The following is a 25,470-nucleotide window of genomic DNA, read 5'->3' on the forward strand; positions in this document are numbered from 1 at the left end:
TATTATTAATTAGATTTGTATGCCGCCCCTCTCCGAAGACTCCGAAGTTTCCTAATAGAGGGTTTTAGAATTTTAATTTTCTCTTCTATTAGTGTTGCTCTTCCTATTAATTATTTTTGTATTAATATAGTATATAGATGATAGGATAAAAACTTGCAAATGAAATTAATAGATTAGTATTTTAAAATTCGTTGGGCCTATTTCAGTGGTGGGTTTCAAAAAAAAAAATTATTACCAGTTCTGTGGGCATGGCATGACTTGGTGGGTGTGGCTTGGTGGGTGTGGCAGGGGAAGGATACTGTATAATATCCATTCCTACCCCACTCCAGGGAAAGGTTACTACAAAATCCCCATTTCCTCCCCATCAGCTGAGACTCGGGAGGCAGAGAATAGATGGGGGTGGGGCCTGTCAGAGGTGATATTTACTGGTTCTCCAAACTACTTAAAATTCTGTTACTGGCTCTCCAGAACTGGTCAGAACCTGCCAGAACCTCTGGCCTATTTTGAAAGAGGTGGAAAACTAATATTGTTGTGATATATTAATTAGTATGCAACTGGGAATGCAATATGTGTATGTGTATTAGTTTTTTTAATGCGCTTTTCATTTTTAATGTCTTGTTTGTTTTCTTTTTTTCTTTAAAAATGGTGTTTTCTATTTTAAATTTTTTTGAATAAAATAAAAATAGATTTTAAAAAGGTTTTTGTTATTCAGATTACCGCTTAATCTGTTGTTAAACATATGGAACAGAAGCTATTCTACAGGGCTGGAACAATAGAAATTGATTTAGAAACAGACTAGCTAGCAAAAGCAGTGGAAGCAGTGGAAGTGATGTGCCGATGCCTGGAGGCTGTTGGGGTCTGGATGGGTGTCAACAGACTCAAACTCAACCCCGATAAGACGGACTGGCTGTGGGTTCTGCCTCCCAAGGACAATTCCATTTGTCCATCCATAACCCTGGGGGGGGGGATTATTGACCCCCCTCAGAGAGGGTCCGCAACTTGGGCGTCCTCCTCGATCAACAGCTCACATTAGAGAAACACCTTTCAGCTGTGGCGAGGGGGGCGTTTGCCCAGGTTCGCCTGGTGCACCAGTTGTGGCCCTAAATGGACCGGGACTCACTGCTTACAGTTACTCATGCCCTCATCACCTCGAGGTTCGACTACTGTAATGCTCTCTACATGGGGCTACCTTTGAAAAGTGTTCGGAAACTTCAGATCGTGCAGTATGCAGCTGCGAGAGCAATCATGGGCTTCCCAAGGTATGACCATGTTACACTAACACTCCGCAATCTGCATTGGTTGCCGATCAGTTTCCGGTCACAATTCAAAGTATTGGTTATGACCTATAAAGCCCTTCATGGCATCGGACCAGAATATCTCTGGGACTGCCTTCTGCCGCACGAATCCCAGCGACCGGTTAGGTCCCACAGAGTTGGCCTTCTCCGGGTCCCGTCAACTAAACAATGTCATTTGGTGGGACCCAGGAGAAGAGCCTTCTCTGTGGCGGCCCTGACCCTATGGAACCAGCTCCCCCCAGATATCAGAGTTGCCCCCACCCTCCTTGCCTTTCGTAAGCTCCTTAAAACCTACCTCTCTCATCAGGCATGGGGGAATTGAAATTTTCCCTTCCCCCTAGGCTTATAGAATTTATACATGGTATGCTTGTATGAATGATTGGTTCTTTAAATTGGGGGTTTTTAGATTATTTTTAATATTAGATTTGTTCACATTATCTTTTTTATTGTTGTTAGTCTTCGGAGAGGGGCGGCATACAAAGCTAATAAATACAAATACAAATACAAAAGCTACCATTCAAGTATAATAAAACTAACCAGTAAAAGTTATCAGCAATGGGATTCTAAAATGGAAATGTCTCACTGAGTATGGTCTGTGGAAATTATTACCACAGAAAGAGGTAGAGCAGAGAAGATAGCAAACGAAAAGGTATGTTCAATTTCTCTAGGAAAAATATTTAGCTAATTAATATAAGACAAAATATAATTGGAGGAATGTGGATTTCCCGATAGAAATTGCTTGAGAGGGCTGATTTAAATACTTAATGTATGGCTAAGGAGTCTACATGGAACAAAATTGCAAAAGTATGTGAATTTAATGCTAAAATCTATATAGCAACTCAAGAACATAGAAGAGGAAATTACAGTAGAAGCAACCATGTTACTGCTAGAATGCAAGTTCATGCTGGAGTATGTGTCAGTCAAGTTGATGGATGAATATCATCACCACAGTTGGGAAAATGCAGGCAAAGAGTCAAAAATAAGATAGCTCTCAAGCCTCAGGGAGAAACAGACTGAAAGAGGCCCTGCACTATTTTCACAGCAAAAAAGCAGGGCAGCTGGAGAAAGACTGCACACTCTGGTAGATTGAGGATCACAAGAGGGGAACTGCTACAAAGAAAGTGGTAGTGAAATCTACAGCTAGTAAAGGGAAGAGAACAGACGTCTTATAAGTCACAGTGGAACTGCTTCAAAGCAATCAAGATACACAGTGAACCCAAGGCCAGGGGCAAAAAAAAGCAAAAAGTTATGAATACAGTGATACCTTGTCTTACAAACTTAATTGGTTCCAGGACGAGGTTCTTAAGGTGAAAAGTTTGTAAGATGAAACAATGTTTCCCATAGGAATAAATGGAAAAGCAATTAATGCGAGTAAGCCCAAAATTCACCCCTTTTGCCAGCCGAAGTGCTCGTTTTTGCGCTGCTGGGATTCCCCTGAGGCTTCCCTCCATGGGAAACCCCACCTTCGGACTTCTGTGTTTTTGCGATGCTGCAGGAGAATCCCAGCATTGCAAAAATGAGTGCTTCATTGGCAACGGAAGTCCAGAGGTGGGGTTTCCCAGTGAAGGGAGCATCAGTGAAATTGCAGCATCGCAAAAACACCTAAGTCCTCGAAACCCCACATCCGCACCTCTGTGTTGCGAATGCTGCGATTTCACTGAGGCTCCCCTCGCTGGGAAACCCCACCTCCGGACTTCCGTTGCCAGCAAAGCACTCATTTTTGTGATGCTGGAATTCCCCTGATGGGATTCCCCTGCAGCATCGCAGAAGCACAGAAGTCCGGAGTTGGGGTTTCCCATGGAGGGGAGCCTCAGGGGAATCCCAGCAGCGCAAACACAGGAGCTTGCTGGCAATGGAAGTCCGGAGGTGGGGCATCCCAGCGGCGACGGTGGGTTTGTAAGGTGAAAATGGTTTGTAAGAAGAGGCAAAAAAATCTTAAACCCCAGGTTTGTATCTCAAAAAGTTTGTATGACGAGGTGTTTGTAAGACGAGGTATCACTGTATGTAAAAATAAAGCTTAGTAGAAAATGGGAAGAACCTACCTGTGAAGGAACTGAACAGAGAATTTTAGGACTCCAGTATCAAAATATTGATATGAAACAACCTCTACTGAAGAAACTGCTAGACATAGGTCCAAATGAGGTCCAACAGAAAACATAAAGGCAAACTTCTAAAAGCCTTGATCATAGATCAGCATGCAAGCATTTAGAATAATCAGGGGTGAAACTTTCCTGGTTTGCTCGTGCCTGTCAGTCATCTGAGAGCTTGTTGCGAAAGGAGTGCAAGGCTCCGCCCACCTCTCCAGATGCCACCATTTGGGTTCTTTTACCTTCTGTGCATGCACAAATGTTCAACGCATGCGTAAAGGAACCCAAATGGTGGCATCCGGGTGGGTGGGCAGAGCCTCATGTTTCCTTTGCAACCGGCTCTCTGACGACTGGTAGGCACAAGCAAATCAGGTACATTTCATCTCTGAGAAGAATGAACCTTGAATGATGAGCCACAAACAATTGAGAAAGGATGTTGGAGTGGCAAAAGCAGACAGATCAATATTGAACTGGGACTAAGAGTTAATTGCTAATTCTTGTCTCCTCATGATGAGAAGAAAAGTGAGGGCATTCTATTATTATTTTAGAGTCTAAACATATATAAATCAATGTAAGACTCTTCTTCCCCTCTTATTTATTTTATTTATTCATTTGTCCAATACACAAATACATAGGAAGAAAAATAGACATGTAGTAATATATATAAAGGTAAAGTGAACTTAGAGGAGAGGGTATATGAAAGAAAGAAAATATATATGATAAGTGAGAGAAAGGAAAGACAATTGGACAGGGGACGAAAGGCACACCAGTGCACTTATGTACGCCCCTTACTGGCCTCTTAGGAACCTGGAGAGGTTAATCGTGGAGAGTCTAAGGTTTTCTGCTATTTTGCTCCACCAAAACGAAACTGGAGATAAATCTCTTTCTATGTAATTCATGAACCAAATAAAAATATTTATTTCTTACCTTGGAAATTATGAATTCAGTCCCAAGCAGTAATAGTTTTAGGTTGGAAGGATGCAACAAAATGGACAATACAAAATTGGTATCAGTACATGGTGTAACACATTCAATTTGAAATTATGGAAATAAAAATGAATATGATCAATGAAAATAAAGTGGAAAAACTGATGGGAAGATGGGATAGGGTCAGAGGTGAAATAGTCAGAGGCAAGAGTCGGCAACCAAAGGTTTTATTCAAGGTATAGAAACAGCGTACAGAGATGAGGAACTGAGGCCATAACAAATGACAGAGTTTGTATACTAACGCCGGCTGAGGTAACAACCAATTGGGTGACAGAACTTTTGCCGCCCTCGCTTCCGACGAACAAACCAACCAATCACAACAACCGGGTTCACCCATTACAGCTAATCTCCAAGCTTACTTCACTTAATCTCTGGGCAGGACATAATAAGAGGTTTTATGGCCAGCATAATTCGAGACCGCGCCACAAAGAATAAATTGTGTATTTGTTTATTATTATAAAAATCAATAAAATTTATTTTAAAAAAAGAAAGAAAAAGAAATCGCAAATTCAGCTAGACTCATCTTTCCTAATAGAGTGCTTGGAAAGCAACAGTTAAAGAAAAGAGAAATATAACATTAGGAGGAAACATCAGAAAAACTGGCTGCAGCATGTTTGTATTACGGATAAGGAGTCATAAGGATGGAATTCATGGATTCTCATCTCCTTTAGCCATGCTCGTGTTGTTGGATTCGGGTGTAATTGATGAGGCAAGTTACAGCAACAGTTCATCACCTTTATTTAACTCCAAGCTGAAGCTAATATGGACTGCCAGCTGGCTGCAGGGAATCCACTGTTAAAGGGCTTCTCTGAAGCCTGCTAGCCACTGAGAGGGGTTTAAAACTCCCCCTGCTAGATTAGCCAATCAACGGCCAGTATGCAAATAGTCCTATGTCTGTATGTACGTAACACCTTATATTACTTAAGGTGTTAAAAGAGCCTATGGTTACTATATTATATGGTATGCTATATTACAGTGATGGCGAACCTATGGCACAGGTGCCACTGGGACTTGAACCTGCAACCTTTGCCTTGTAAGACAGAGAATTAATCTCTAGGCTACAGTATCCAATCCCTTCAGCTCTGCACCAGGGAAGAGTTACATATTTTTGTGTCACCCTGGTGTATTGAAGGAACATCACAGCTCCTTTTTTTGCCTCTCGGCCCAGGGCCATTTCCAAGGCAGTTAATTTTATTGATAGCTGACAATTCTATCTGTATGTGTCACATTTTTTTTGCTGAATTTGAAAATTAAGGGAGACTAGGATAGATCTATTTCGGCCTTATTTTGGCCTCATCAGCTAGCCATACCCTCACTGGGACTTGAACCTGCAACCTTTGCCTTGTAAGGCAGAGAATTATCCTCTAGGCTACAGTATCCAATCCCTTCAGCTCTGTACCAGGGAAGGGTTACATATTTTTTGTGTTGAATCACTCTGGTGTATTGACGTATAATATATATACTTTTAAGATCAGATGAACGGGGACAAAATAAACTTATTTAACACATGCTCTCTTTCTCTCTCTCCTCCCTTCCCCCTCTTTTTTTCCTATTTTTAGGGCTAAGTATTTTCAAGGAAAGAAGGTGAATGGGGAATTTGAGATCCGAGTGGAACAGGTCAGTGAGGAAAAAAGTAGTGCAGGCATTTAGTTCATTTCTGGCTTTTCAGGTGCCATTTAGGCAGTGATGGGCTACCAAAATTTTTACTGCCACTCCGTGGGCATGGCTTATGCATTTTGTTTCAACATCTTTCAGTGCAAATTGGGTGCTCTGGGGTGGAGCTCCAAATTTTGCTACCGGAACTGCAATCCTGACCGTTCCCTTAGGAGCCCATCACTGCATTTAGGAAGAGATTTTTATCTTAAGGAATATTTTGGAGCTTGCTTACCTCAGATTTAATTGACTTTTCTGTTATGGTAGAGTACAGAGTGTACTGCCATGCACCTACTTAACCGTGCTGGAGAAGGTTATACTATTGTTTGCTGCTGAGTGGAAATGCTATCTTTCTTAGAAAAAACAAGTTGTTGTTCTTATTAGAAAAGCTAGTCTGTTTTGGAGAGGCAAAAGTGAAATGTCCAGACAATTAAAACTTGTGGAAAATAATATAATCAATATTGCTTCAAAATAGTCTCGTAATGAAAGTAGTCTCGTAATGAAAGTATGCTCTCTACATGGGGCTACCCTTGAAGAGTGTTTGTAGACTCCAGGTAGTACAGAACACAAGCAATCATAGGCCTCCTGAGACATGCCCATGTCTGCACAGCACTCTGCGAGCTGCAATGGCAACTGGTCAGTCTCCGAGCACAATTCAAAGTGTTGGTTATAAAACCCTACATGGCATCGGACCAGATTACTTACAGGACCATCTTCTGCCTCATACATCCCAGTGGCCGGTCCCACAGAGCCGGCCTGTTTCAGGTTCCATCAGCTAGAAAATGTCATCTGGCAGGGCCTAGGGGAAGAGCCTTCTCTGTGGTGGCCCTGGCCTTATGAAGTGAGCTCCCCTCATAGATCCATACTGCCCCCACTTTCCTTTCCTTCTGTAAAATTTTAAGGGCCCACCTTTGCCAGCAGGCTTGGGGCCAGTGAAATTTAAATATCTTGCCCCGCCTATTGGATGAATGTATGAGGTATGAGGTATGAATTTGTTTGTGTAATTTTTTAACTATGGGGATTTTAGATTGTAGTTCTATTTAGATTGCTACCTTTATTGTAGGCGCCCTGAGAAGGGCTGCATAGAAATCGAATTAATAAAATAAAATAAAATAAAATAAAATAAAATAAAATAAAATAAAATAAAATAAAATAAAATAAAATAAAATAAAATAAAATAAAATAAAATAAAATAAAATAAAATAACATAACATAACATAACATAACATAACATAACATAACATAAAATAAAATAAAATAAAATAAATAAAATAATAAAATAAAATGAAATGAAATGAAATGAAATGAAATAAAATAAAATAAAATAAAATAATAAAATAAAATAAAATAAAATAATAAAATAAAATAAAATAAAATAAAATAAAATAAAATAAAGTAAAGTAAAGTAAAGTAAAGTAAAGTAAAGTAAAGTAAAGTAAAATAAATAAAATAAAATAAAATAAGATAAGATAAGATAAGATAAGATAAGATAAAATAAAATAAAATAAAATAAAATAAAATAAAATAAAATAAAATAAAATAAAATAAAATAAAATAAAATAAAATAAAATAAAATAAAATAAAATAAAATAAAATAATAAAATAAAATAAAATAAAACAAAATAAAATAAAATAAAATAAAATAATAAAATAAAATAAAATAAATAAAATAATAAAATAAAATAAAATAAAATAAAATAAAATAAAATAATAAAATAAAATAAAATAAAATATAAAATAAATAAAATAAAATAAAATAAAACAGTAAGTAAGTAAGTAAGTAAGTAAGTAAATAAGTAAGTAAGTAAGTAAGTAAGTAAGTAAGTAAATAAATAAATAAATAAATAAATAAATAAATATTGTACAAGAAATTTGTAAGGTTCTTCCCTATACTATCATTACTACCTAATCTCTATCTTCCCAGCATGGCTAGCTTGCAATTTGTTTTCGTTTTTGTTTTACTTCATCTCTGATGAGCCAAACCTCACACTGTTGACATAAAACAGGTCAGGCTTTATTTCTGACTTTTTATGAAAAAGAAAAGCTCTCAATAACACAGAACCTAAGGTTTACTGGTTTGAGGATTCTTTAACTTGACCTGGTACTGGTGTCATGGACCTTTTTTGTACTCCAAATTGAATGACTCTTGTTCCCCGTTCTGCAAGATACCTTAGGCTACACAAATGCATTTAATAATGCATGATGATTGTGCATTCCGCGAGCCTAGTGAGAGAAAAACCTGTATTTTGTCCTGTCTATTCCACAGTTCTCAGGTTCAAATGAATTTGCTGAACTGCTGTATTAGTATAGTAAAGTATAGATTTGTTCTAAAACAACCTTTCCTAATCCAGTGGGTTTGTTGGATGTGGATTACAACTGAATTGGAGGAACCTATTTGGAATTTGTCTAACCTGCAGTCATTTTGCAATGTTATTTCTTATGGTCAGTGCATGAAAAATGTTGTTTTCGAATGATTATATAATGCAATGTACTGCCCAGATTCACTACGCTTTAAACTTGTTCAATGTTTTTAAATGGAATTCTCTCAAAATATAATGAAAATTTTGGCCAATACTACAAGCACAAAACTTTATAGCTGATCAGTGAAGCCAGAATTCAAACATAAATCCAGATGTGATGTTTGAAATAGGCACTCAAGTCCTATTTAAAGAATTTTCCTGTTGGATAATGATGATGAAGATCTAGTAAACCTAATTCTGTGTCCACTTATTATTAGAGTATAAACACTTCTTGAGTGTTTCCAGTGCAAAACAGCACTAATTAGGCATGCCGCTGCTGTGGAAATCTTGAGGCAAACATTCCATTTGAAAGAGAATTTTGCAAATAGGTCACTCTATTCTGTGTGTTTTGTTATCAAGTAACCCTGTGTTCTTTTATTCTTTCACTTCAGGCAGAGTTTTCAGAACTCAACTTGGCTGCCTATTCAACTGCTGGCTGTATGGTAGACATGCAGGTCATCAGGAATGGCACGAAAGTGGTCAGGTGACAAATATTACAGTCTTTGTTTCCTTCCAATTAATTTCTTTGTCCTTGTTTTTTTTTTAAAAAAACACCACCAAAATGTTCAAATTCTGTCAATAAGGAATAGATAGTTGCAAACAACTTGCTATGAGAAAAAAAACCCCAGTCCAATTGATTGTTAAAAGGGGGTGGGTTTTTTTTGAAAGAGTTTTATTTATTGAGATCTTGGGAAATGAGTACAATTGTGAAAGATTTGTCACAACTAGGCTGGTAGGAAATCCCATATCAACATATAATCCCAAATGCAGATTGGAGCATGTGTATATCCTTGGATTAAAGAAATATAAATAAATGTCTTTTGTATTAGAAAAGTAGACCAGTGACTTGCTTTTATGAGGCAGAAAGTATTGTTGAACTGTCTTTCTACCTGTCTTTCATTAGTAACTAATGCAGTGGTACCTCATGATACGAACCCCTCATCATACAAACTTTTCAAGATACGAACCCAGGGTTCCGAATTTATTTGCCTCTTCTTACGAACTTTTTTCACCTTATGAACCTGCCAAGCCGCCACTGAGATTCCCCGCCTCCGGACTTTCGTTGCAAGCCACGCGCAGGTTTTTGCGATCCTGGGATCCCTTGAGGCTCCCCTCCATGGGAAACCCCACCTCCTGACTTCCGCGTTTTTGCAATGCTGTAGGGAAATCCCAGGAGGGGAATCCCAGGATCACAAAAACGGGCGCTCTGCTGGGCAGAGTAGGGGGGACAAAAACAGGAAGAAAAGACTCATGGAGCTCAAGGGAGGAGAAAGGTGTAGGGGAGATGAGGAGAGTGAGGTGGGCAAAAAGGGGAGGGAAAGGCTCATGGAGCTCAAGGGAGAAGAAAGGTGTTCGCCTCAGCTTTGTCTGGCCGCCGCTTTTTTTTTTTAAGCCTTAATATTTTGGATTCTCCTAATGGGCTTGCATGCATTATTGGCTTTTCCATTGATTCCTACGAGTCTACGGAAAGGGGCGGCATACAAATCTAATAAATAAATAAATAAATAAATAAATAAATAAATAAATAAATAAATGAATGAATGAATGAATGAATGAATAAACAAACAAACAAACAAACAAATAAATAAATAAATAAACAAACAAACAAACAAACAAACAAACATTGTTTCATCTTATGAACTTTTCACCTTATGAACCTCCTCCCGGAACCAATTAAGTTTGTAAGACGAGGTATTACTGTATAACTAAAATGTCAGGACGTGTCATCTTGGAGAAAACCTGTCTATGTGATAGCTAAGACTAGATTTTGACCTGATGGTATTTAATCAAACAAAAGGAGGTTGAGAGAAGAGATAATTAAAGCAAGTCTTTCTTTTCCCACACTGACCAATGACTAAGCCTTGGTTGTTGGTGATAGAGTCTAAATCCTTAGCAGTGGCAAAGCAGCTTTCTTTGCAAGCTAAGTGCTATTATGCTTGCATTACCTGATTTGGAAGCTAAGCAGAGTTGGATTTAGTTACTGCTTAAATAGAAAATGACTAGGAAATACTAGAGATGTAGATACAGCAGGAACTTTAAAAATATATCCTGGAATAGCAAACCACTAGTGCAGGGGTAGGGAAGGTTGGCTCTTCTGTGACTTGTGGACTTCAACTCCCAGAATTCCTGAGCTAGCATGATTGGCTCAGGAATTCTGGGAGTTGAAGTCCACAAGTCATAGAAGAGCCAACGTTCCCTACCCCTGCACTAGTGTTTCCAAGAAACCAACATGGTAATGTCTATGTAATGCCCAAGAATCATGCTAAATTTGAGAACATCTTCACATTTTTCACAATCCTTCAGTATGAAACAATTGTTTTGTACATTTATGTCTGTGATCATAATAACTAAGCTGAAAGCCATATTTATGTTCATGTGTTGATTTTCATGTATGCTAAAAGCCTCCTAGCTTCACTTTGTAGTGCCAGATGGGCAGCATATACATTTGATGAATAAATTAATAAATGGCATCTCCCACCTATGATTTCCAATTGTTTGTGCACTCTTCTTTATAGTCATATTTTCTTTCTTTTTGTGTTCTCTAGCTTTGTGCACCTATGTGCCCCTTAATCCTGCTGACTTTGGTGATATAAATGTTTTTATATTTATGGGTTTTACTTCAAGATATTACAAATGGTTATTAAGAAATTCTGATTGGTCCCCATAGCTAATTAGATAATCATACAGTACAGTATATTGCATAAGATAGATAGTATTAAGAAACCACAATGAGAGAAATTACCGGACTCCATAGTGTCATCCCTAAACCCCCAACACTTTACCCTTAGATTATCTACGGTTGACCTATCCAGATTCCTAAGAGGTCAGTAAGGGGCGAGTACAAGTGCACTAGAGTGCCTTCTGTCCCCTGTCGTATTGCTCTCCTATATCTCCTATACCTTTCTTCTATTCCTATATCTCTTCTTCTATTCTTTCATTGATATGTTCTATTCCTATACCTTCTTTTCTATTATTTCTTAGATATATTTTACTATGAGTATCTCCTCTATAACCTTCGTCATGTATTTTACTATGTGTGTATATATATATACCCACTAAATCTCTCATTGTGTATTGGACAAAATAAATAAATAAATAAATAAAATAAATATATGCAGATTAAAGAATAAACAAAGAGCTAATCCACATAGCTAGTTATTGCCATACTTTCCTCCCATCCCAGAACTAACAGGAAATCCTGACCTTGGAATTTCAGTATTAATATTATGTCAATGATGGCACATGGTCATCATAACAAAATGACTAATTGGAGTGTCCTCTTGCATGTTTTCCCACTTCTCTATTTTAAATTATGAATAAGGACAGTGTAATGTTTCAGTCTGATCATTTTCCATTCTCTATTGTGTCTTTCCCATTTGTTTCTAGGGTTTCCAGTTTGCCACAATTTCCTCTCTCACTGCCTCATAATCTTAATGATTTTTTGAGTTATGACCCATGTATTTATTTTAAGTGAGGATTGCTAATTTCAATTTGATGAATATTTTCAAAAAACAGAATTTTCTCAAGAAGATCATGGCTGTTCCAATGCGTGATTGTGTATTCCCCATATCTTTTTCCAATCTCTGAAGTTAAACCAGTCTTACAGACTGTCTGAACATTAATAATAATAATAATAATAATTATTATTATTATTATTATTATTATTATTATTATTATTATTATTATTATTTATTAGATTTGTACGCCGCCCTTCTCTGAAGACTTGGAGCGGCTCACAACAACAATACACAGTATACAAATCCAATATTTAAAAACAATTAAAAAACCCTTAGAATAAAAAGTAATCACACAACCCAAACAAACCATACATAAACCATGATAGCTAAGAGGTATATCAATTTCCCCATGCCTGGCATCATAGGTGGGTTTTCAGAAGCTTGGGAAAGGCAAGGAGGGTGGGGGCAGTCCTGATTCCAGAGGCCTGGGGCCGCCACAGAGAAGGCTCTTCCCCTGGGTCCCACCAGACAGCATTGCTTAGTCGACAGGACCAGGAAAAGTTTAAAACAGCTTAAAAGGCATTTCTCTAGATGATACTCATCATTTCAGAAAAAAAATATGTCTGAGCCCAAAGCAGAGTAAGCTTTAAAAGTACCTATGTTGGGCTAGAGGTGACCTGTATGAATGCCAGAAAACTTTTATAGCCTTCCTATAAAATGTATCTTTACCAAACATTTGAAAGACTGAACTAAACATAAGGCAGATGTGCAAACTAAAATTTCATTAATGTTTTAAAGAGTATAATAAACCAGACGTACAAAAGAGTTTGAAGGTGACATTTTGGTCAGATAATTCTACTTACGGTAGTCACATATGACTTTCTTCACATGTTAGTTCAAAAGGTTTCCAGATCTTGTTAGCTAAATTATGATAAAATAAATTATGAATAAATGTATTATAATGTATTCAGCAGAATCAGTTACCTGGGATGATAATTAATCTGTAGAAACCTTTGAGGGATTCTGCAGATTTTCAAGAGAAAATAGATTAAATATAAGAATAAATTATTATTCTGAAGGTATGGCTGCTTAAACGGCAGCCTGATAAAAGTAATGCCAGCTAGTAAGGAGGAAATTACAGTTATGAGGATGCTAGTAGCAGGATGGAATAGTCTAACAACACTTATTCTTTATCCTAGTTATTGAATAGCGATCACTTGTCTATCAGTACAATGGAGAGGGCAGAGGTTGTTCTGTTTCCTTGATATAATCATATTCATTCTTTAGTTAAAATTGACTTGTCCATTGATTCTTGTTGTCAGTCTAATTGCCATGGTTTATTTATTTATTTTTTATTTATTCATTTGATCAATGCAAAATACATATGGAAGAGAATAGACATGAAGTAATATATATAAAGATAATATGTAAAAATAGAGGAGAAGATATATGAAAGGAAGAAAATATATATGATATATGAGATAAAGGAAAGACAATTGGACAGGGGACGAAAGGCACATCAGTGCACTTATGTACACCCCTTACTGACCTCTTAGAAACCTGGAGAGGTCAATTGTGGATAGTCTAAGGGAGGAATGTTGGGGGTTAGGGGTTGACACTATTGAGTCCAGTAATGAGTTCCACGCTTCGACAATTCGATTGTTAAAGTAATATTTTTTACAGTCACGTTTGGAGCGGTTAATATTAAGTTGGAATCTGTTGTGTGCTCTTGTATTGTTGCAGTTGAAGCTGAAGTAGTCATTGACCGGTAGGACATTGCAGCATATGATCTTGTGGGCAATACTTAAATCGTGTTTTAGGCGCCGTAGTTCTAAGCTTTCTATACCCAGGATTGTTAGTCTATTTTCGTAGGGTATTCTGTTTCAAGTGGAGGAGTGAAGGGCTCTTCTGGTGAAATATCTTTGGACATTTTCAAGGGTGTTGATGTCCAAGATGTGATATGGGTTCCAGACAGATGAGCTGTATTCAAGGATGGGTCTGGCAAAAGTTTTGTAGGCTCATGTGAGTAGTGTGAGATTGCCGGAGCAGAAGCTACGTAGGATCAGGTTAACAACTCTAGAAGTCTTTTTGGTGATATTGTTGCAGTGGGCTTTAGCACTTAGGTTGTGACCTATTGTACTAGAATTCCAGATTAGCTGTTTCATTTAAGATCTACACTTTTGTCCATTTTTACAAAGATTTCTGTATCACCTTCTTATTCTTTTTATAGGATTCTTCCTGTTTTTATACCCTATAAATCAAAAAATGCCTAATAAAGTAATTCCATGGTAGTTTTATATTTCCTTTTGCCAATTTTCCATTTGTATACGAAAAAAATAGCATTTTTCCCATCGTTACGGACAGATACAGTCTTCCTAGTCTTGTCAAACAAGCTTCACAGTCACTCTATATTTTAAGATTCCCTCAGCCATATTTGTAGCCCTACCATTTTTCAACATTCTCACAGCATTAATTACTTCCTTTTCATCAATTTTTCTTGGATGCTTACAACTGTGGCATTTATTTGAATTCTACTCATCAACCTATCATTATTTAAATATAACTTTCTGAAATTCCCATTCCAGTATTCCCTCATTTTAGTTTTTTTCAGAAACATGTCATCACTTTTATTTTTACTTCTCTTCATTCAGTGAAAGGCCCTTTTTTAGTTCTTTTCAACCACTTCCATTTTTTAATTTCCATCATCACAATTCATTTGGATGCCTCTTGTAGTCTTCACAGGGTTACATTTAAGTTCCTTGCTATTTTTGATTATATTCTTTCAATTATGGTTTTTTTCCCTCTGTGTACACATTCTATAATATCCTTTCCTCATATATTTTCTTTTCCACCACCATTTTTACTTATTCATTCTATCAAGCAGTGCTAATTCTACACATTTCATTTCTTTTCTTACTCTTCAGATAGCTTTTATATTTCTATTTTCTTTCTATTTACCCTTTTGTTAAATGAACATGTTTTCATACATGTCCACCTATACTATATAGTCATCTGTTCCTAACCACTATGACGCAAAAATGACTAAAATTACATAACAGAGCAAGGTTCAATTTATTTGCATCACAGTGTCTTTCAAAAATATATAAAGGAGAGATTTTGCATTGTGATGCGTAGTTAGTCTGGAACTTGTACATTCTTTCCCTACCACCATACTAGTTTAATTATAATTTCTTAATTACAGAAGTATTTTATGCTTGATTGTTCTTATCATTCCGTTTGGCGTTATTACCTTCAGTAGATCTCAGGTGTCAAGGGATTAAAAGAGAAAGCAAAGACATAATTCTGTACAAAATTCATAAACAAAGCAGCAAAGTATTAATGTATTGCCTTAAAATAGAGAATGAGCTAAACTGCTGGATAAAACGTCACAATTTGGGCACTGCAAGACACCTCAGGGGATTGCCACAAAGAAGAGGGGGTCAAACTATTCTCCAAAGCATCTGAGGGTAGAGCAAGAAGCTATGGGTGGAAACGAATCAAGTAGAGAAACAACGTAGAACTAAGAATAAATTTCTTGACAGGGAGAACAATTAACCAATGGAACTCCATAATTTGTGGATACTCCAACACTGGAGATTTTTAGGAAGAAATTAAACAACCATTTGTCTGAAAGGGTATAGAATGGGGTTGGATTAGAAGACCTTCCAGATCTCTTCCAGTTATTCTGCTACTTAAAATATGTGTCTTCAAGCCCTTGGGTGGCTGGTTATATAGTGTTCTGTCTGGGTCCCCCCAGACGCCAACACCCACCAAAAAGAGTATCCAGACACACTGGTAAAAAGCAAAGGCAGTTTATATAATTCAAAGCAAACACAGGTAACAAAAACTGTTCTTACAGACAGGAACACTATGAAGCTTCACAGAGGTTTCACGAAGGCCAGGCAATAAAACAGGATTCTTGCTGGCAAAAACAACGCTGGAGATAATAAAACCCACGCCTCCCCCAAGTCTTCCAGACTTCTATTGTTGTGAGCCGCCCCGAGTTTGCGGAGAGGGGTGGCATATAAATCCAATAAACCTAAACCTAAACCTACAAGCCAAGATCAGAAACACCCAGAATCGAAGCAAGGTCACAGGATTCCCAGTTGATAACTCTCCACAAGACTGTAATGGCGGGCCTGCCTTTTCAACCCTGCTGAGGAGAACCACACCCAAACCCAGCTGTTGCCAATTCAGGGATGGAAATATCTTTCTAATTGGCCCCGTCTTTGAGCTGCACGTCTCTGCCTCATGTCTATTATAGCCTGTGCATCTTCATCCAATGAATCCAGGCTACTAGCTGGGGAGAGCCCCCCCCCCCCCCCCGGGGGTCTCAGGCTGCTCTCCCTCCTCCTCTTCCTGACATTCCTCTCCCCCATCTGCCTGGTCCTCCCCCTCCTGGTCACTGTCCTCCTCCTCTGGGCATGAATCCGGCAGAGCTCCAGCCGGTCCCTGAGGAGCCTCAGGCTGAATCACAACAGAACTAAGGAGAAATTTCTTGACAGTGAGAACAATTAACCAATGGAACTCCATAATTTGTGGATACTCCAACACTGGAGATTTTTAGGAAGAAATTAAACAACCATTTGTCTGAAAGGGTATAGCATGGGGTTGGATTAGAAGACCTCCCAGATCTCTTCCAGTTATTCTGCTACTTAAAATATGTGTCTTCAAGCCCTTGGGTGGCTAGTTATATAGTGAGGCTTAAGACAGGGATATTGTTTTATTTTTCCTACCCTAAATGTTGTAAATCTAAAGACAACAAACAATCTCTTGAATTGACCCTGGAAATAAATTAAAAAGTATATTGGCTAAGACAAGGGTAGAAGACAAGCGATATTTAGGAGTTATACTTTACATATTTAGGGAATCCAGTCAGGGGAAAGGATTCTTAATTCTAAATAAACCCCAAGTTTTTAAATCAGTCTGTTGCTTTATCTTGGGAAATAGATGGGGAACTCATACATAGATGGGGAGTTCATCGAATTTGCAGATGACACCAAACTGGCAGGATTAGCCAACTCTCAAGAAGATAGGCTCAAGATATAGAAGGATCTTGACAGACTTGGACATTGGGCGCTATCAAACAAAAAGAAATTCAATGGTGAAAAAAGTAAGGTTCTACATTTAGGCAAAAATCCCAAAACACATGGGTACAGTATATGTGGTACATTGCTCAACAGTAGTAACTGGTCTTGGAGTCCTAGTGGACAACCATTTAAATATGAGCCAGTAGTGTGCAGCAGCTGCCAAAAAAAGCCAACACAGTTCTAATTGCATTAACAGAGGGATAGAATCAAGATCACACAAAGTGTTAATACCACTTTATAAGGCCTTAGTAAGGCCACACTTGAAGTACAGGATTCAGTTTTGGTTGCCCCAATGCAAAAAGGATGTTGAGACTCTAGAAAAAGTTCAGAGAAGAGCAACAGAAATGATTAGGGGACTGGAGGCTAAAACATATGAAGAATGGTTGGAAGAACTGGGTATGTCTAGTTTAATGAAAAGAAGGACCAATATCTCAGGGGTTGCCACAAAGAAGAGGGAGCCAGGCTATTCCAAAGCACCTGAGGGTAGAACAAGAAGCAATGGGTGGAAACTGAACAAGGAGAAAAGTAACTTAGAACTAAGAAGAAATTTCCTGAGAGAACAATAAATCAGTGGAACAGCTTGCCTCCAGAAGTTGTGAATGCTCCAACACTGGAAATTTTTAAGAAGATATTTGAGTCTGCGGAGAGGGGCGGCATACAAATCCAAATAATAATAATAATAATAATAATAATAATAATAACCATTTGTCTGAAGTGGTTGTAGGGTTAACCTCCTGCCTAAGCAGGGGGTTGGACTAGAAGACCTCCAAGGTCCCTTCCAACTCTGTGTTATTATTATTGTTGTTGTTATTATTATTGTTGTTGTTGCTGTAATTATTATTATTATTATTATTATTATTATTATTATTATTATTACTACTACTACTATTATTATTACTATAGCTGCTCCGAGACTCCAGAGAGGGGCGGCATACAAATTTAAATAATAATAATAATAATAATAATAATAATAATAATAATAATAATAATATCACGATCATGCTCACGATCACTATCACTATCATTATCATTATATATCCTGCTTAAAAGGATTTTTTGTGTGTTTTCATTTCTTCACATAAATTTTAAGCCTTTCCTCAGACATCATTATAAATCTCATGTTGTGAAGAGAAACAGAAAAGCTGTACAATCTCCTCAGGTAGCTGTGGTCACTGTTTTCCCCCTCTCAAGTTTGTTTGGAAAGTCCAAGAATACCACAGCAATTTATATGCATTGTTGCAATTTTGTACCTAATAGTTTATTCTTCTTTGGGAAATAGTGCAATAATCACTATTTAAGAAAATAATCTAATTCCAACGTAGCACTTCTTGTCACTCAAAAATCTCAACCAAGACAAACCAGTCTTTAACTATAATAGACAAATGCGGATCCCTTGAGAGCAGAAATCTGTTTTGTATGTGTAAAATTGTCTTCCTTCTTTATTTATTTTATTCTCATTTTACTTCCTTATTATGGAGAATTTGGCAAATTTGGGCCAATTTCCAATGAGCAATAAGCCAAATTAAATTCCTGTATGTTATTTCTGAGCTCTGTCTAGACAGGGGAGATGGACCAGACTTGTAAAAACACCACATAGGCCAGATAGGATATGTGGAAAGTCTTGCTTTTATAAAATTACCAAGGTTAATAATGGCTTGTTAGTTACCGTGTTTCCCTGAAAATAATACCCTGTCTTATATTTTTTTTGAACTCTGAAATAAGTGCTTGGCCTTATTACTGTGCACTCAAAGCCCAATTGGGCCTATTAAGGAATGTCTTATTTTGGGGGAAACAGGGTACTTGGTTACCTGTTAAGTTAACTGCTTCCTTTCCTCTAGAATATCAAAGTGGCACATGAAGTGGCACTAATTTTAGATACTTTCATGGAGTACAGTGTTAAAATAGGCTACAGTTACATTTTTTTCTCTGTTACATAAGTTGACTAAAAAGCAGACAATGTCACTGTCTATGATTCCATAGGTTTCTTGCCATGAAAAAATTAAAGGAAAGAAAATTTAAAAATGAAAAAAATCAGTTGAATGAGACATTCTAGAGATGAATATAAAAGTGATAGATTCAAAAGTCTATTTTTTTTATTGCTCCTGAGAGTATAGCATTATTTATGTGATCATTTAATGCTATATTCTTCAGGAAAAACCTTCTAAAATAACCATGTATGCTGCATTTAGAAAATGGGCTTTAATTTTATATATGTTAATAATTTCTTCTGAATCCAAAGATTCAGAAACTGAATTTTTTCATCTGTACAGAACATTGAAAAAAAAATCTTTTGGAGTCTATCCAAAATTCTTAGAGAACAATTTCTGGTTGACTTTGTTATACTAAAATAATATATTTAGATCTTATCACAGAACATTCTAGTGTGGCATGAGTGCTAGAGGATTATATATAAGAAATGTATTCAAAGTTTTAAAACTCTGTTGCTCTAGGCAATGAAAGTTTAGATGTCGTCTTTAATATAAAGCTGTAATGAGTATTTTAAATTTGAAAAATTGTCACCTTGTTTAAGAGGAGGAAAATCAGAAAAGAAAAAAACAACAGGTTGGAATTGAAGGATTCAGTTGACTATTACCATAAACGTATTATTTGGATATTTTTCTCTCCTAGATCTTTCAAGCCTGATTTTGTTCTCATCCGTCAGCACGCTTACAGCATGGCCTTAGGAGAAGACTTTCGCAGCCTTATCATTGGCCTCCAATATGGTGGGGTCCACAGTGTCAATTCACTTTTCTCTATCTACAATTTCTGCAGCAAACCCTGGGTGGTAGGTGATATTTTTAAATATCCTCACATGCAATAAAAAGGGAGTTCTTTAGGTGTGTATGCAGTGAAGGACTACCAAAATTTTTACTACCACACTGAGGGCATGGCTTATGCCCTGCATTTTCTTTCAACATCTTTCAGTGCAAATTGGGTGCTCTAGGGTAGAGCTCTCTTTTCGTGTTCCCTCCCCCTGTCCTGGCAGTAGCCCACCCCTCTCTGTATGTATACAAAAAAATTTGAAAGTGCAACTTTTAGTGCAAAATATCTTTTTGAAAACTTAAATTCTTTATCTTTACCACTACTGAAGATTTCAGTAAATAATACAACTATTTTACTTCCCCAACAAAACAATTTCTCAGCTGTTTAGTCCATCTCAGCACAAAAAACATCTCATTTCATCAGGTCTAGAAAATCCCTTTCATCAGGTCTAGACAATCCTTTTCTATATCTTTAATAACATTGTCTATCCTGAAAGGGAAGAATGTATAGCTGGGAATTAAGACAAAATATATATTTTAAGGTATATGTTTTGTTTTGCTTCTTTGGAAAGCTCTGTTCTAAGGTTCCTTTTTTTTAAATTTTGGGAAATTCTAAATGTCATTTAGACCACTACCCTGACTCATGTTGCTTTCTTTAAATCATAATAGTTTGCAAATTATAGAAAATTCACAATTGTTAAACTATTTCTGCACAAATTCATTTTATTGGAAATATATAGTGTTTAAATACCTTGTCAAAGAAAGGACAGTGGCTAAAGTAAAAAATATAAATTTATAGAATGTCATTACATAAAGCCCGTGGAGAGGGAGGAAGATGGCCTTGAGGAAGATATGCAAGCTCTGTTACTAAAGCAACAAAGGGTAAAACATATTGTAAATCTACAAGGACAGAAAATATGCAGAAGAGGCCCAGGCAGATGTTTCCCTAATTCACAGGAGTATAAGAAGATGGAGAAAGTACAACACAGTCACACTTTCAAGATTCTACTATTATAGCCATTCTCATTAAAAAATAATTCACATTTTCACAGAAAGGGTCTTTGTTTGTGTAAAGAGTATATTTTTTTAAATGGTAGGATTAGGACATATATCGGTATTTGGTGAGACCACATTTGGAATACTGTGTTCAGTTCTGGAGACCTTGCATACAAAAATATATCAATAAAATTGAACGGGTCCAAAGACGGGCTACAAAAACGGTGGAAGATCTTAAGCATAAAACCTATCAGGAAAGACTTAGTGAACTCAATCTGTATAGTCTGGAGGACAGAAGGGAAAAGGGGGACATGATCAAAACATTTATTAAATATGTTAAATAGGGAGGGAAGTATTTTTAATAGGAAAGTAAATGCAAGAACAAGGGGGCACAATCTGAGGTTAGTTTGGGGAAAGATCAGAAGCAACGTGAGAAAATATTATTTTACTGAAAGAGTAGTAGATGGTTGGTAAATCCACAGTAAATGAATTTAAACATGCCTGGGATAAACATATATCCATCCTAAGATAAAATACAGGAAATAGTATAAGGGCAGAGTAGATGGACCATGAGGTCTTTTTCTGCCATCAATCTTCTATGTTTTTATGTTTCTATTTGTTCCTCCTGCTTTTCACTCTGTTTTGAAGGGTCTGTCTAAGTCAGGAGTGTCAAACCCACATCATCACAGTGGACTTTTCCCCACTTTGCTAAACTGGGTGGGGGCAGGGCCAGCATATGACGCATCCAACCATGGACTGTGTGTTTGACACCCCTGCTTTAAGTTATCTAAGTCAGTGTTTCCCAACCTTGGCCACTTGAAGATATCTGTACTTCAATTCCCAGAATTCCCCAGCCAGCATTCGCTGGCTGGGGAATTCTGGGAGTTGAAGTCCAAATACCTTCAAGTGGCCAAGGTTGGGAAACACTGATCTAAGTCATCCAAGAGAGCCTAAACACCACAATCACTGAGTTGAACATTACCCGACTTAGATGTGCAGACAACTTCATTCCCCCTTTGGTTGTTAAACAAATCACTGTGGTTGTTAAGGAAAACATCAAATGACCAAGATGTATGATTTTACTTCTGCATTCTCTATTAACTCTGCTTGTTGCAAGTCAATTACAAAGCACACAAGTGGCAATTCTGTGACCATAGCATGCTCTGTGTCATATATATGGGCTATTGAGAAAAAAGAGTTTCTAAACTATTTTAAGTACTTATTTCCCTTTTATGGAGCAAAAATAAGCTACATATTTGCTAAATCTGGGTAAAAATGGACTTTAGTTGGGGGCGGGCTTGCTTTGATGTATATGCTGTTTCATTAAAATAGATAAAACAGGATTTTTAATTTTGTTTTGTAATCAGATATTTGAGTTAGATTTGAGAAGGACTAGTCACTGACCTCAGGAAGCAGTGGCAAACCACTTTGGAAACATTGCCAAGAAAACTGCAGTGACATGTTCTTGCAGTCTCCAGAAGTAAACACTGATTTGAAGGCACATACCCAGAAATAAAACTTCTCTAAAAGATCACTATATAACTTTAAGAGATCTTGCTGTTTCATTTCTGTATCTCTTTAGGTACATAGAGGATGAGCTCTTCAGTTTTCCAAGAAAGATAAACTCTATGCAAAATAAATTCCAATATATAATTAACTTCTTCTCATTTCCGGTCACAATTCAAAGTGTTGGTTATGACCTTTAAAGCCCTTCATGGCACTGGACCAGAATATCTCCGAGACCGCCTTCTGTCGCACGAATCCCAGCGACCGATTAGGTCCCACAGAGTGGGTCTCCTCCGGGTCCCGTCAACTAAACAATGTCGGTTGGCGGGCCCCAGGGGGAGAGCCTTCTCTGTGGCGGCACCGACTCTCTGGAACCAACTCCCCCCGGAGATCAGAACTGCCCCTACTCTTCCTGCCTTCCGTAAACTCCTCAAAACCCACCTTTGCCGTCAGGCATGGGGAAACTAAACATCTTCCCCTGGGCACTTTGAATTTATATATGGTATGCTTGTGTGTGTGTATGTTAGTATAGGGGTTTTTCTTAAATTTATAATATTTTAATTAAATTGGATTATGTATTGGATTGTCTTTTCACTTGTTGTGAGCCGCCCCGAGTTTTCGGAGAGGGGCGGCATACAAATCCAAATAATAAATAAATAATAATAAATAAATTATGTCCTTGCAACCAGAGGCGACTATACACTTGCCAGTACCATCAGCACTCAAAGGCAGCTATCGTGGTAAACAGTCAGTAGAGATTTCAGAATGGGATTGTAGAAATAGCAATCATATCATTTGCATAAACAGAAGAGGGATGTTAGATCTTTCTTTTTTACATTCAAAACCTGACATAATTTTAAGATTGTGTTATGTATGTACACGCATGTAACCAAAAGGATTTTCAGCATGCATTATTATTAATGTGTAATTACAGAAGGTATGGTTGACAACAATCATACATTAACAAATACTGTATTTTGGATGAAACATGAGACATCAGAGACATAACTCTTCACGGGTATTTGTATTTGATGTTTGTCCACTTTGCAATATTGCCCCCAAGTGATTCCATTTTTTCTTTTCTTTTTTCTTTTCCTTCCTTCCTTCCTTCCTTCCTTCCTCCCTAGTTCTCTCAGCTAATTAAGATCGTCAGCTCATTGGGTCCTGAGAAGTTCCCTCTTGTAGAACAAACATTCTTCCCAAGCCATAAGCAGATGGTAAGTAACTTGGTTTCTTCGTTTCAATGGTACAATGTTTAGCAAAAGGAACTGAGATGGCATAAATCAGTATCCTATAGAAGCAGAGTCCTGCCCCTTCGTGGAAATGTTCATTCCACTTCCTTCTCATCAGTAACATTTATACTTTCAGGCCTAGGCTATGGTAGCTCTCATCATTCACAATAATTAGTTTCATTATAGTTGCCAATACACACTCTTGATCAATGACTTATTATAATATAAAACAACATGTTTCAGTATTTTAAGGAAATATTATTGCTGGCCACAAAGAAGAATGCAAGTATAATGCAAAGATAGAAGATTATTATGTTTCCCAGAAGCTTGACTATAATGTTGAACTTATGGAGATCCAATGTATTGTCATATCTCCTGAATGATATCTGCATGCTATGTGGAACACATGAAATACAGGTGTTTGTTGCTGTGTTGGACTATAGAGCTTTTATCTGAACAAATTCAACATTCAATCTGACATGTTGGACAGTCAGTAGAGGTCAGGGGTGTCAAACAGAAGGCCTGGGTGCTGGATCTGGCCAACGGGGTGCTTAGGTCTGGCTCACAGGCCTGCCCTGGAAATCGCAAAGGACCGGTACACTGTGCGTTTGCCAGCAAAATGGAGCTCGGGAACCCGTTTTTGCTGGAAAAATGCACAGGCCACCCCAAGTGCCCCCAACACGAATGACATTGAGCTTGTCACGCCCACCCTGGGCCCCCAAGGTCCAATACAATCCTGATGTGGCTCTCAATGAAATCAAATTTGAGACTTTTGTGTAGGTAAAAAAAAAAATTGAAACAATGACCTAACAGGTTATTGTCTAGTATGTTATTAAAAAGCTATTGAGAATGTATCAAAATCTCTGTAAAGTTATTTTGACTCATTCTATACAGTTAGGCATAATAATCATTAACATTATGAGAAGCATCATTTTATCTCATCTTGTGTTGACTGATAGCTATTATTATCAGTTTGTATTACCATGTTCCTCAAAGTAATAACCATAGGTAGATAATATTAGTAATATTACACAGGGCAAGAATGGAAGGAGTATTGGAAATATTCAGACTTATGTAATTTTTCTTACCCTCGCCAAAGGCTCTAAGAGAATCCAAATTCATTAAAATAACAAAAGAATTGTTAATTGAACAGAACAGGCTCTTCCCCTTTTATGCATGGATGAAGTGTCATGATGAATATACAAGGGGAGTTTGATTTTGAATTCCCTGTGGAAACCTTGACCAATTACTTCCAACTATCTCCAAATTCTCTTAAATTGACTGTCATGTTCCCTAGATATGAAACAGTATGTTTTAACCTCAATATATTTAAGATTAAAACAGTATGTCAAAAATATTAAACTTTTTAAACTTATTTAACTTTTTAGTTTAAATCTTCGAGAAAAATCTATTGGTTATACTTAAAAAATATAAATTCAAACTTTTAAAAAGACCAAAAGGTTGCAAAATCCACCTACATATATTTAGGCGAATTCATATAAAATATGAATATTTTGGAGTGGGGCATCTCTGGGCAATGAAATGCAGAGTTGGTATTCAGCCGGTCTGAACAGTTCACCCAAAGTAGTAACAGAAATTGTGACACACACCCCCACCCCCACCTCACCCCAGCTCTATGTCATCCTATGTAGGCATGTTTTTGGGGCTGGGACCATGCACAAAAACCAGGTGTGCGCGAATCCAGTGTATGCAGACATGCAGTGAACCTGGTAGTAACAAAATGTATACTCTTATGAAATGTATAACCTTATTCAAGAAACAAAATATTTACATCTCAATAAGGAAAATAACAAGCAATGAAACAAAAATACATTGTATAAAAATGTTCCTTCCTTGGGATTATTTGTGCATTTTACATTGTTCC

The 25,470-nt window shown here is 37.2% G+C and overlaps 1 protein-coding gene across 1 annotated transcript in view; it reads left to right on the plus strand.

Moving 5' to 3' along the window:
* SYN3 (synapsin III) overlaps positions 1–25,470 on the plus strand; it is a 213,934-nt gene that overhangs the window by 22,831 nt on the left and 165,633 nt on the right. Inside the window, exons 2-5 of the mRNA XM_070756238.1 lie at positions 5,929–5,986; positions 8,934–9,025; positions 19,718–19,874; positions 23,481–23,570. Of these exons, the coding sequence (XP_070612339.1) occupies positions 5,929–5,986; positions 8,934–9,025; positions 19,718–19,874; positions 23,481–23,570 (397 nt within the window). The remainder of the gene's footprint in view (positions 1–5,928; positions 5,987–8,933; positions 9,026–19,717; positions 19,875–23,480; positions 23,571–25,470) is intronic.

Source organism: Erythrolamprus reginae, chromosome 6 (assembly GCF_031021105.1).
Source record: "Erythrolamprus reginae isolate rEryReg1 chromosome 6, rEryReg1.hap1, whole genome shotgun sequence".
Taxonomy (NCBI): domain Eukaryota; kingdom Metazoa; phylum Chordata; class Lepidosauria; order Squamata; family Dipsadidae; genus Erythrolamprus; species Erythrolamprus reginae.